Source organism: Cavia porcellus, unplaced genomic scaffold (assembly GCF_034190915.1).
Source record: "Cavia porcellus strain 051 isolate PalLab524CR breed Dunkin Hartley unplaced genomic scaffold, mCavPor4.1 scaffold_19, whole genome shotgun sequence".
NCBI lineage: Eukaryota > Metazoa > Chordata > Mammalia > Rodentia > Caviidae > Cavia > Cavia porcellus.
In genome coordinates this window covers 4,562,431-4,575,573 of record NW_026947502.1, presented here as the reverse complement: position 1 = coordinate 4,575,573, position 13,143 = coordinate 4,562,431, and the positions used below count along the sequence as shown (strand labels likewise).

The window sequence follows — 13,143 nt, the reverse complement described above, 5'->3', positions numbered from 1 at the left end:
TTCTCACTTGGAACAAACAAAAGGCCTAACCCAAAGATGTTTGGAGTAAAGGGAGAGGGATTTTTGTTTTGTTTTGTTGTATTTTTTAATTGAGGACTGTAGCATGTTTATACACTGATGTAAATTAGCCCACCAAAAAAAAAAAGAAAATGCTGATTCCACCAAAAGAGAAAGCAATGAAACAGTAAAATTGCCAAGGTGATAAGAGACACATAAACTCTAGCCTACCAGGGGCTGGGGATTTAGCTCAGCGGCATAAGTTCTTGCCTTGTAAGCAGGCAGTCGTGAGTTCGTTCCCTGGTACCGATAAAAATGAAAAAGACAAAAAAACTCTAGCCTACAAAAGGAGCTGGCTGATAAGATGCTTAGGTACGACAAGAAACAATTACCCTTAATACAGAGAGGAAACTATGAGTACATGTATGAGTTTGGTAGATATTTGATTAAAAAATATCAAATTTTCATCTGATATTCATCTGATTTCTCCTACCTTTAAATAAAATACAAGGCAAGATCATTAATTGAGGAAAGTAGATAAAAGGCTTAAGGAAACAGGTGTGAAAGTCATCTTTTAAAGGGCTTAGTACCATTTTAATGTAAAAATTCATAATTATAGTTTCCTGTGGTCACATAAAAGTAAACATAATTTAAGTAATCAATGTGAGGGTTGGCTAAATAAATAAAATCCATGATGTAAACTCAACAGAATTAGTCATTAAGTATTTTAGTAAAGGATCGGGGATTTAGCTTAATGGCATAAGCGCCTGCCTGCCAAGTGCAAGGTCATGAGTTCAATCCCGGGTACCAAAAAACCCAAAACTTATTTTAGTAAAAACAATGAAACAGAGGTATATTTCTATGCTCACACAGGCATGCTTTATAAACACAAGGTAATCCTGGGAGAGTACACAATGAACTGGACTTCATCTGGAAGCAAAAGACATTGTCAGAAGCACATAACCCCTCTAAACATATATTTTTTTGTTGGTCTCCAAGCAAAATTCTACGCCCTTTATACATGCTAATCACGTGACTGACTAATTCTGATGAGGATTCACATACAAAGAGTTTCATCAAGCTACATTTAAGCAACCTAAATATAAAAAATTATGCTACTATCAAAAAATGTTCACAAAAACTTCACACATTTTAAGTACAAAATATTTCAAACATACAAAAGCATAAAGATTAAGTAAAGCACCCACATACCAAACACTCAGATTAAAAATTGATTGTAACATTTTAATGATTTGGTACTTCTTGATATCTAGTGGGGAGAAAGGACAGAGAAGAGGAAAAGAACACATGAAAATATCAATGGATGTCACAATGCTCACACTACATGTAGGTAACTAATTTTTTTTATACTTTCCCACTGCTAGGTTTTCTACAATAAGCTATTATCACTTTTACAATTCTACAAAATTCTAAAAAAAAATTTTTGCTAGCATCATTACCTTGGGATCATGAACAAATGTATTTCCTTTGGTTCCAGGAGGGAAATCTCCAGTACAAATATATTTTAGACATTCTATGATGGTCTATGGAAACAAAAATATTATACTATTTAGTTACAAAAGAACTGAAAAGGTTTATCATAAAGATTAATTCATTATAAAAAATATATGACTCTAACATTGGGAAAAAAGGAGGGGTGGAGAGAAAGCGATAAAAAGAACTGAAATGTGTTATGTACAGGTACTAAGTCCCTATAGTGAATGTAATCATTATGTACAGCAAACATGCACTAAAAAAAAATTATGGAGACTATAAAAATATGATTAAATAAAATTCGACAACATAAAGCCAATATAATTAAAAATTTAAGTTCATAGAAAAGTTATTAATTAAGTATTTTAAAATAATTGAAAAAGCCCCCCAAAATTATTATTGGAATAAAAAATATTTCCAATTAAAACTATTTAAACTAATAGTAACAATGACTAACAATGCATAGAGCTCTTTATGTGTCAAGTATTGTACTACGCACTTTTTTTGGTCTTTTTCCTTTTTATCGGTACCGGGGATCGAACTCACGACTGCCTGCTTGCAAGGCAGGTGCTTTGTACTACACACTTCTATACACATTAATCTTTTAATTTTCACCTTAACCCTATGCTGCAGAAACCACTTTTGCCCTAAGGTACTTGCCACCGGTCACATAAGCAGTAACTGATGAGCAGAAACTTTTGTATTCAAGCAGTGATCATAAATACTAGTCTGCCTTCCAGTGGTGCACCTGGTATAACACCAAGTATACAAGACGCATTCACCAAAAATTTTTACCTAAAAAGTGGACAACCATCCAACTCCCAACCTTCTCGTTCTGTGTGCTTCCCACAAATTCTTCCCTGAGACTCTTATCACGGGTTTACTGCTGTAGTCTTGTTTTTTCTCAAGTCATTCTTCCTGACCTGAACACTTCCTCAATTCTCTAAATATTCCCTGGACTTTAAATGATCGCTGTAAATAAACTGTGCTTCTACTTTTTTGGCTGGTTAGAGCATCCTGACCAAAAAATTTTCCAATTTAATCAAATCTCATTACATCAATTTCATTTTAGAGGTAAGCTAGCTGCTTTCTACTTGGCATCCTTAATAGACAGCATACTTAGCGGTTCTTAGTTATCTACTGTAACTTTTTAAGGAACTGCAGTATGCCACAACTACCGGGAAGTGAACCTTGTGCTTGGGGAACAAGGTGGGGGCGAAGGCATCAACAGCTCCCGGGCAAGGGGAGCGCGCGATGCGCAGCGCAGGGCTGGGGGCGGGGCTGGGACACCGAAGCGCCCACTCCCCGGGTGGCCCTCGCCCGAAGACCACAGGAGGCCACGCCCCGAGGCACCTTCTGGGACAGCCTTTCTTCCTTCGCCTCAAGAGTTCTGAGGGCCCCAGACTCTCCCACTTCTGGGTCCCGGAACCATGGCCACCCGTCACCTGAGGGGTGCTTCTCACGACTTACCGTCTTTCCCGCCCCATTGGGGCCAACCAAAACTGTGAGGGGGCTGAAAAAAGTGATAATTTGTTTATCTTTGTCCTCTATTCCAAAACTCCGCACGCCCTGAATACTCATCTTTTCGATCCTGGACATGTTTGCAATACCAAGGGCCTGAAGCCTGGAGGAGCGGGGGACCAGGAAGCCACGGGCGGCCCACGGGGTTGGCCGAGCGAGGGGCGACCAGCGCAGGGTCTGCGGCTGGCGCCGGGGTCTTCCGTACCGGGCCCCTTCCCGTCAAGGGTGAGGCAGCCCTGCCGAGGGTCTGCAGCGCGCACACTCACAGATTCCCGCCTCGGCGTCCCGTCGCGTCACGTGGCGCACCGCGCACACGTCTGACGTCACGCCTGGGGCATACTGGGAAGTGAGTGCCCGGGGAGACAAGCGACGCCACCTGCAGTATCTTTGTGGAGGAGCCGTGTAATGCCCTTTGGTGTTCCCGGTGACTGCAGGAGACCCGTTGAGGGCGTCTGTTCATATCCGAACGGTTTCCCCGCTGATGTCAAGATGTCATTTGCGTTTTTCTTTTTTTGTCTTTTTTTCATTTTTATCAGTACCGGGGATCGAACTCATGACCGCCTGCTTGCAAGGCAGGTGCTTCTGCCACTGAGCTAAACCCCCAGCCCCTCATTTGCGTTTTTCACACTCGCTCTCTAACGTCCAGTGATGACACGACTTGTGAAAACACCATCGCAGGGCAATGTGTGTTTTTATGTTCTTGTGCTTTAAAAAAAATTTTTTTAAACACTTTTAAAAAACATGGCATGTGTCTCCAAATAGTTAACAGAAGTAAACTAAACAGACTGTAAGTAAACAGGCTGTAAATATTGCTAGATAAGGCCCACAATTGTTCTTTCAGTAACTTTTATATATAAATTTTTTCTGGCGCTGGGGATGGAATTCAGGGCCTCACACCTATAAGCAAACATTCGACCGCTGAGTTACACCCTGAGCTTGTCAGTAAAAGTCTTCTCCATCTAAATCTAAAGGATATTTAGGAACAAAACCTTGGGAAATGCTTTGGTAGGATAAAGCCCAGATGCTATTACAAGACTGCAGAAGTGTTTTTGCAAACGCCAGGAAATGAACTCCAGGGCAGCACTGCCACAGGATTGGAATAGATACCTTTAAAATAAAGGAAAGACATTTCCTTTGGAAGGTGACTGAGAATATTGGGTTCTTGGAAATAAGCTTAATGGTGGGATAATCACAAGGCAAAGGCTGATACCTAAATTCACAGCAACCATAACAAAAATCACAATACTGGAAGATACTAAAAACCAAAGAAAAATTTCAGTTTCCCATGCCTGAAATGAAAAATGTAGAAAATACTCTCCAAGCACACAAATCAAAGAAAATCATTTGCAGAACCTAGTATTTAAACTGAAAACTTCTGTGTTGCACCATGCAAGTAAGGAAGACCAATAAGTAGTCCCTGGCCCTATTATGTAGATAAGAGAACAACATAATCAGCTGCTAGAAGATATTTAACCTTAACAATTGAAGAAAACAGACTGAAATTACTTACTTATCTTCACAAACCAAGTGTAATAGAACAATGGGAAAAGATTAAACAACTCCCTCCCCCCAGTTTAAAAAATTAGGGGCTGGGGGTTTAGCTCAGCAGCATAAGCACCTGCCTTGCAAGCAGGCGGTCGTGAGTTCGATGCCCGGTACCGGTAAAAAAAAAAAAATTGTAGTAAAATACACAAAAATTGTACATTAAAATACACAGCATAACCATTTTTAAGAATACACTTCATGGCACAAGTATATTCACATTGTCATCCAAACATTACCACCTTCCAGCTCTAGAAATTTTTCAGTTTTTAGAACTCACATAGCCATTAAACAATGACCCTGCAATTGCCTCTACACCCGGCTCCTAGAAGCCACCGTGATACTGAAGCAAGGAGGGAGGGGAAGTGAGACAAACATGGCATGCGTCTCCAATAGTTAACAGAAGTAAACTAAAAGTCAGAGTGGCATATCACAGCCTGGCTTTTTAAGTGAGTTAACATACCAGAGAAGCAAAACAATTAACTTAAACTACCAGGGCCTAATGAAACACAAGACCATAAGCAAATAAGAGACACCTTGGAGGGAGTGAAATGCAAGCAAAGCAGCTTGCTTCCTGGACATCAGAGACCTGCCACCCGGAGCAGCCCTGCTTTCTGTCATGTTCACTCCTTCCAAAACATCGGGGGTGTCTGCCTTAATGGCACCCCTCTCAACTAGCAGAGAGATTTTCCTTTTATTCTTTCTATTAAACACACATTTGGCCATTCCTCGCCACTTGCTGCTTGCAGTTTTGTCATCTTCATTGGGCCAAAACAAGGACCTAAGAACTAGAGGGAGCTGGTTACACTATTTACCTGTTTCTATGATTAGGGATTAAGTATTGCAGATAAGTGGAACCACATAGTACTATATCTGTTGTGATTTACAAGGGAATGGATTTAATTCAGGACACAGAATTTATAGGATTATTTCATAGTACCCAAAAGGTCAGATGTAGAAGAGTGCAGGATATCTGTCCACCCACTAGAGACCCAAAGAACCCACCTGGCGGCCTGGGTCCCAGCAATGTCCTGCACAAAACCATCTGAAGACCTAGAGCCTATGGCGACGTCCTCCACAAGTCATGGGCCTAGGGCCCACAGCCATGTCTCATGCAAGTCTGTTTCACAGATCTGCACTGGGAGGGCCCAAGGGTCAGCACTGGAAGCTAGAAACTCTGCACCAATGGGATGAAGGATCTGTGCCAGCAGGCAGAGGGGGCTGCACTGGAGCCAGGAAGAGATGTTCAAGGTAAGGACCAAACCTCTCCCAAAAGGACCAAAGCCACCCTCAGTGATAGTGAGGACCTGAGCTCCTCTAGTGATGAGAACAGCGGAGTTTGTATCAGGAAAGCCAGCGTGACAAGCTTCTCCAGGAGGATCACCAGCACTCTCTGCTCCCTCCAGTTCTCCTTTTATGCTGCTGGCAACAATCCTCAGGTGGGCGTGTGTCAGAAATTTCACCTGTGTAAGACTAAGATTTCACTGTACACGTGTACTGCATTTTGCTCATACATCCTTCTGTCTGTGACAGTTGTGTTGCTTCCATGTCTCTGCAATTGGAAACAGTGGTGCTGTGAACATGGGTGTACAGAGGTCTCTTCTAATCCTTGCTTTCTTTGCTTTCGAGCGTGTATACAGAAGTGGAATTGCTGGGTCGTATGGCAATTCTACTTTTAATTTTTTGAGGAACTACTACACTGTTTCCTACAGCAGCCATACCATTTTATATTCCCACCAATAGCTTACAGGGTTTCAGAGTCTGCACATCCTTACCAACACTTGGGTTTTTTTTTATGTTTACTAGTACATGTCATCCTAATACATGCGAAGTAGTAGTTCTCAGTATAGTTTTGCTTCACATGTAAATTTGCTTGTTAATCATTTGTATATCTTCTATGGAGAAATGTCTATTCAAGTAAAGATCATTTTTTTAAAAGTCAGGTTTATTGAATCATAATTTACATACAGCAAAATTCATCCTTTTTCCAGTTCCGTGAGTTTTGAAAATAGTTGTGTAACCAAGACTATTTACCCCCACTAGACATTTAAATAAATTCGGTAGACACCTGGACATTAGGAGAAAAAAAAGTAGCAAAATTGACATCTTATTTTACTTACCACCATTTGTTCCAGATGGATGAAGATCTAGATATTTCTGAAAGCAGTAAAAAGCCAGAGGTGTAATTACTCACATTCTAAAGGAGAACTGCATGACTCAAAGTACCTAGAAGCTAGAACTGAGACAAGAGCCAGGAAGATATGCGTGTTTCTGCTCTCAGTATGAAGTACCCAATGTCACCTCCTATGCAGTTTTGCTTAAACAACAAAGAGAAGCTTAATTTAACTATAACCACAACTTTTAACTTTCATTTAACAGAATCCAAAGGATTAGACTATCAACACTGTTAAGATGGAAAAGGCAAATCCAGACAGCAGGACACATAGTATCACACTGGCCTCTCTGGTGGTCACCGTAATTAAAGCAAGCACTCTTATACATTTTTAGAAAGCTTTTGCTGCAAAGTAGAGAGACTTGGAGTACATATCATGTAGATATATCACATTGTCCTGGTTTCACACAGATGTAAAGAAACTTTGAGGAAGATGGGAATTTGAATGTAGACTAGAAGCTAGATGATAAAAAGTGTTAATGTTATCGTATAGCCATGGTAATATCTTGCAACGTAAGAAAATATTTTTAAATGCATATGAAAGTGTTAATGTTACTGCCATGCTGTCAGTAATTTAAAATACTTCAGAAAAAAAATGTGAGTTGAAAGAAAAAATGAACGTGTCAAAGGAGTAAAATTTCATTACCAAAAAATAGAACTTTGAAATAATAGGAAACTAAAACTAAGATAAAAACTCTAGGATTAGGGCAGAAAAGCTTAGACTAGTCCCCCAAATAATAATAACTAAAAAGTCAAGCTAGGTGTGGTGGTGCACACCTGTAGTCCCAGCACTTAGAAGGCTGAGGCAGAAGGATTGCCAGGAGTTTAACACCAGCCTGGAACACACAGTGAGTTCAAGGCCAGCCTGAGTTACATTGCAAGACCTTGCCAGAAAATAAATGCTATAAAGACAACTCAGTCAATTCTTTACTCCTCAGTAAACTATACTTACTTCTGAAAAATGTTTGGTTTTGTTTGTGTGAAAATTAATGGCATGAAAAATAAAACTACCATGCAATGTTGTCTTATACCTATCTTTCATCTTTAAAATACTTTCTGATGTAAATTCTGTCTTTTCTGCTATTGATATTGGTGCATTAGTTTTCTTCTGACCATTTATCCAGTATCTTTCTATCCCTTGATTTTCAACCTTCCTATATCATTTTGCGTTAAGCGCATCTCTTGAAAATAGCTCATGGATGATTTTAATACGATTTAATAGTATTTACCTTTTAATAGATGAGCTTAATCTGTTTTCAATGACTGTGATTCCTGGTAAATTTGAGTTTATTTCTCATATTTTATTTTGTGCTTTTCCTTTGTACTTGCTTTCTAGAGTAACTGAGCTTCTTCCTCCTCCTCCCCCCCCCCCCAATTCTGGGATTACAGGCATGTGCTACCATGCCAGGTTAATTGAGCTTCTTCTTCTTCTTTTTTTTTTTTTTTTTTTTTTTTTTTTGTCTTTTTCATTTTTATCGGTACCGGGGATCGAACTCACGACCGCCTACTTGCAAGGCAGGTGCTTATGCCTCTGAGCTAAATCCCCAGCCCCTTAATTGAGCTTCTTTAACTCCCTTGTTTTACTCAGCCACCTTAGAAGAGATTTATTTTGCTTCTATTATTTTACTAGTTACTCTTAAATTTTTCACACGCTCGAGTTCAAAGTTAATATTTTTAGCATCGACCTGAACGTACAAAGACTATAAAATGTGCCAGCTCTGATCATCCATATCATCTCCCACATTTTCACTGTTCTTTTGTTCCTTATTATCTTGGAAAAAGAGAGAAAATAAGTTAAAACGATTTTATTTTGTTTTTAACCAGCATTATTTATTTAGCTGTGACTGCTACCAAGCTCGGCACATCAGTTTTATACTTGCAGGTAACTATTAAAAGAATAAATAGAGAAACTATAGAAACTCTAGTGAGCAAGAAAACGAATATTGCCCACATTTACTGATAAACTGTCCACACTTTGGTAAAGATCGGAGGAAGTAACAGGCTGGTAATTTCTATGATAAGGGGGAGTCCAGGGTTTATTTTCCTACAAGGTCAATTATGCAGTAAAAATCATTTTAAAGATATGCTTGGGGATTCAAAGGATGTAAGTTTAAAATAGCACCAAGAAGAGAGAGATGCTATCAGTTTGTATTTAGTCACCATGAAATCTCTGAGGGATTGTGCCTTCATTAGAAGCAGTTCGTGGAAAACTCATTTGCCTGGGAAGACTATCGTTATCAGTTTTTAAAATGTTACTAATTTGTAACGCAGTAATACAGATAAAGGTTTTGGGGTGAAATGATGAATGAACTACTCATGAACTTTTTAAAATAGTATTTAAAAAAATACTATCTGTTACATGTGTACTATATACCATGTATTATATACATTTAAATCACAGATAACATTTAGCATTTCAATATATTATTACTGTATTATTATAAACATAATGTGACATAAAGTTCTTTTTTTTAAGAGTAAGAAAATTTACTAGGGAAAAGAATGGGGAGTAGGAATAGCTCCTGAGAGATGGTGGGGGGGGCAGTTCCAGTAAGTTTTTAAAATTCAGAGTATTGATTGACAATTTTGGGGGTAAGGCAACAAGGTCTTGTTATGCCATTCAGGCTGGCCTTGAACTCACTTTGTGAGCCCAGACTGGCCTTGAACTTGGACCAATCCTCCTGCCTCATCCTCCCAAGTGATAGGATTAGAAGCATGCACCACCATGCCCAGCTGCTAATTTCTCTCTATTCTCCTAAAGTAACATGGATTTTTTAAAATGTCATGGTAGTTTTCACTGATGTGGTCTCTATAGCTGAGCCTTGGTGCTTTGCTCTGTGTTTTTTGCAAGAGTCCTGCACATTAGTTTGTTCAATTAATGCAACTCAGGGCTTGCTTATTTATTCAGTTATTTACTCAACAAACATGTGAGTGCCTGCAATAAATAACTAGCCTCTGAGGATCAAGATATCAATTAAATAACAACCTTATTCTCAAAGCGTTCACAATCTTGGGGCTGGGGGTTTAGCTCAGCGGCATAAGCACCTGCTTGCAAGTGTGCAGTCTTGAGTTCGATCCTTGGTACCAATAAAAAGGAAAAAAAAAAAAAAAAAACCAGAGAGTTCACAATCTTGTAGAGAAATAAAACAGTCCCGAGTACATACTGTTCATGGGATTACAGCGTCTTTTTAATAATGAAAAGAGTCATTAACCTTTCTCCACTTGCGGTGTTCGTTTTGTTACGGTGGGTTGTACTGTTTTACTCGGGATTGAATTTAAGACCTTACATGTGCTAGGCAAACATTCTCCCTCTGAGCTGCATCCCTAGTCCACAGGGTGATTTTAAAACTACTTTTCAAGTAGTTTTAGATTTACAGAAAAGCTACAGAGTGCTACACGGGGACCTGGTGTACCCCACACTAGCTTCCTCTGGCTCACATTGCCATGGTGTCTCTGCCACCACTAAGAACCCGACATTGCTAGAGTCCGCATCTGCTTTTTTGGCCTTGGTTTTCTTCAGATCTTTGCTTTACCTAGTGTCCTCTTTATGTTCCTGGCTGTCATTCTATTTAGTCACTATGTCTTTTGTGGGCTTCTGAGGCAGTGACAGTTTGTGGACAGCTTTTTCAAGATGACCTTCATAATTCTGAGGAGTACTGGTGGAGTATTTTGTCTTTCCATCTCGATGTGTGCAGTATTTTCTCTTGGTTGGACAGTGGCTTATCGGTTTGGGGGAGGAAGCCTACAGAGATACAACCCATTCTTATCACGTGGCGTCAGAAGTACCTGCTATTGATATGACTTACCACTGGTGACCCTGTCACCCGGCCAAGGCCACGTGTCCCAGGTGACTGCTCTCCCTCTCCATGCTGACTTTGTGTGCACCCCTCACTGTGCCCTGCCTCCTTGGGTAGGAAATAGCCACATAAATTATTTAGAGTGTTTCTGCAAAAGTGATTATTAGCTTGGTTTAGAATTTCATATTAAATTTCATATTAAATTTCAAATACATTCATTTATAATCTCTAAGTTTGCACTCTGGTTGGGGAGATCACAGAGGAAAAGTTAATGACAGGAAATGTTTATAAGAAATATATTTTTCCAAAAAAATTAGGCAAATCAAGGAAATATCAATAAGGTATAGACTTTAGCTAATAGCTATCAGTATTGATGTAGTAATGTAAGAAGGGAAAATTGCAAGCTGGACACAGTGACGCACACCTGTAATCCCAGCACTCAGAAGGCTGAGGCAGGAGGATCGTTGCAAATTCAAGGCCAGCCTAGGCTACAAAATGAGCCCAAGGCCAGTTTAAACACATAGTGAGACCCTGTCTCAAAAAAAGCTGGGTGTGGTGGCTCACCCCTGAATCCCACACTTGGGAGGCTGAGGCAGGAGGATCGTTGCAAGTTCGACACCAGCCTGGGCTACAAAGTGAGCTCAAGGCCAGCCTGAACTGCATAGTGAGACCTTGTCTCAAAAAGACAAAAAAAAAAAAAAAGCCAAAAAGAAAAGGGGGGGAACTGTATATTCATAATTTCTTGAAATCTAAAATTGTTCCAAAATTAAAAGTTTATTTGGGCTGGGGATTTAGCTCAGTGGCATAAGCACCTGCCTTGCAAGCAGGCGGTCGTGAGTTCAATCCCTGGTACCGATAAAAATGAAAAAGACAAAAAAAAAAGTTTATTTAAAAGCAACATTACTGTTAACACATTTATTTTTGTCTCTTGATATTCAAGGGCAAGAATGTCTCTAAGTGTTATTGAGATTGAAATTCTGGGTCATGCGGTGCGTCCACCTTCAGATTGACCAGGAATGTGTTTCCACAGTGGCACTTTGCCATGACGGTGCATAAGAATTCCTTTTGCTTCACATTCTGAGCAAGATTTGCCTGACTCTTTAATTTCTGCCAGGCTCGCGGTAACAGCGTTATCTCACTGCGGTTTAATTTTGCATTTCCCTCATGAGGCTGAGCATCTCTTTCTATGTGTCTTGGCCATTTGTATTTCCTGTTCTGAGAAATGCTCACCCATGTCATTTGCCTTGTTTTAGTTGATTATTTATCTTTTTCTTACTAAGTAAGAGGACTTTGTTACATGTCCAGAAATGAATCCACAGTTTTTGGTTTTTTAAATTTTATTTAAAAGGAAAAAGAGAAAAAACAAAACAGTGTAAGAGTACAAGTAATACAGAACTACAAAAAAAAAAAACAGTAAGAAATCACCAGTTAATAGATTACACATTGTCATCTTAGAGATAGTTGCTCAAGTCACAGTATCAAAGCATACAAAATGGACATTCAAACAGAGAGACTGCAAACAGTTGTGTTCAATGATCCAACCAAAAACATTAATATGGTCAGCTATTTAACATCCCTAAACACACTTGCAGTTGTATCCTTTAGAGCACTTTTTTTCCCTCTCTTTTTTACCACAAAATTTATACATTTTGGGTTTTATTAGTCCTTAGTTCTTATTACTTTTTTTTTGGAAGAGAATAAAGTCAAATATGGCAAAACAAAGCTGTAAGTCAAAACCAAGAATAGACATAGCACATGATGTAAAAACAGAGTACAAGGTTATCAACAGTGATTACCACAATGCCTCTTGTTTCCTTAAAATGAATTGTCTATCTCATTAGGTATTAAAAAGTTGAACAAAACAGTAGAGAACAAGACCAATAAAACTTAAACATTGTAAACATTACAGGACTTCCAAAGGAGATAATAGTCAAACCAGAATGGGCATCTTAGTGAATCTTATTGCCTTTAAAGTAGTTGCCTATACCCAAATCCACGGTTTTAAAGACATGACATAAATACCCAAGGAAACTTCTGTCAAGTGCTTGTATCAGACACTTCTATCCAAGAAGCCCCAAACTTCAGCAGATACCCCACAAGCCAAAGCAGGCTGCCAGTGCTACCTCCTCATCCTGTCAGTGCAGGCTGGGGGTGACATGCATGTTAAAGTGTGTCCATCATCCAGCCCTTGCTTCCCAGGCAGAACTGTACCCAGCTGTGGAAAAGGGTTCTGGGTACCAATTTTTGTTTGGTATTTCAGCAGCAAGCAGAAACACCAACATAGCACCCAGGATTTGGAGGCAGGTTTATATACATCAATGGGCACTGATCAGAACACTCCCAAAATATCAGGCCCTGATCTCTGGTGTTCTAGGTTTTTATAGGCTAGGAAAGCAGGGAGTAGAGAGGCAAAATGGCTTGTCAGTTGGGAATTGGTTTATACAAGTTGCATCATAGTGACCAGCCATGCATCACAGGGACCGTTTCTGAGACAGGAGAACTGGAACTGGAACAGAAACTGTTACCCAGGCAACTAAGAAACTGCAGTGTTCTGGCCGGGGTGGGGGGCACATTTTCTGTTACATTACCCTCCCCGCCTTTTTTAGTCTCCCCAGCAAA

At 39.6% G+C, this 13,143-nt stretch overlaps 1 protein-coding gene across 4 annotated transcripts in view; it reads right to left on the bottom strand.

Moving 5' to 3' along the window:
- Rad50 (RAD50 double strand break repair protein) overlaps positions 1-13,143 on the bottom strand; it is a 225,834-nt gene that overhangs the window by 76,459 nt on the left and 136,232 nt on the right. For 2 of the 4 annotated variants that reach the window (XM_063230593.1, XM_063230591.1), the window contains exon 4: positions 1,458-1,541. Coding sequence is in view for 1 of the 4 variants with exons in the window: in XM_013146752.3 (XP_013002206.2) it covers positions 1,458-1,541; positions 2,962-3,090 (213 nt within the window). In the remaining 3 variants the exon portion in view is untranslated. Of the gene's footprint in view, positions 1-1,457; positions 1,542-2,961; positions 3,320-5,559; positions 5,913-13,143 lie in introns of those variants that run through there. The other 2 variants (XM_063230592.1, XM_013146752.3) reach the window with 2 other exon arrangements.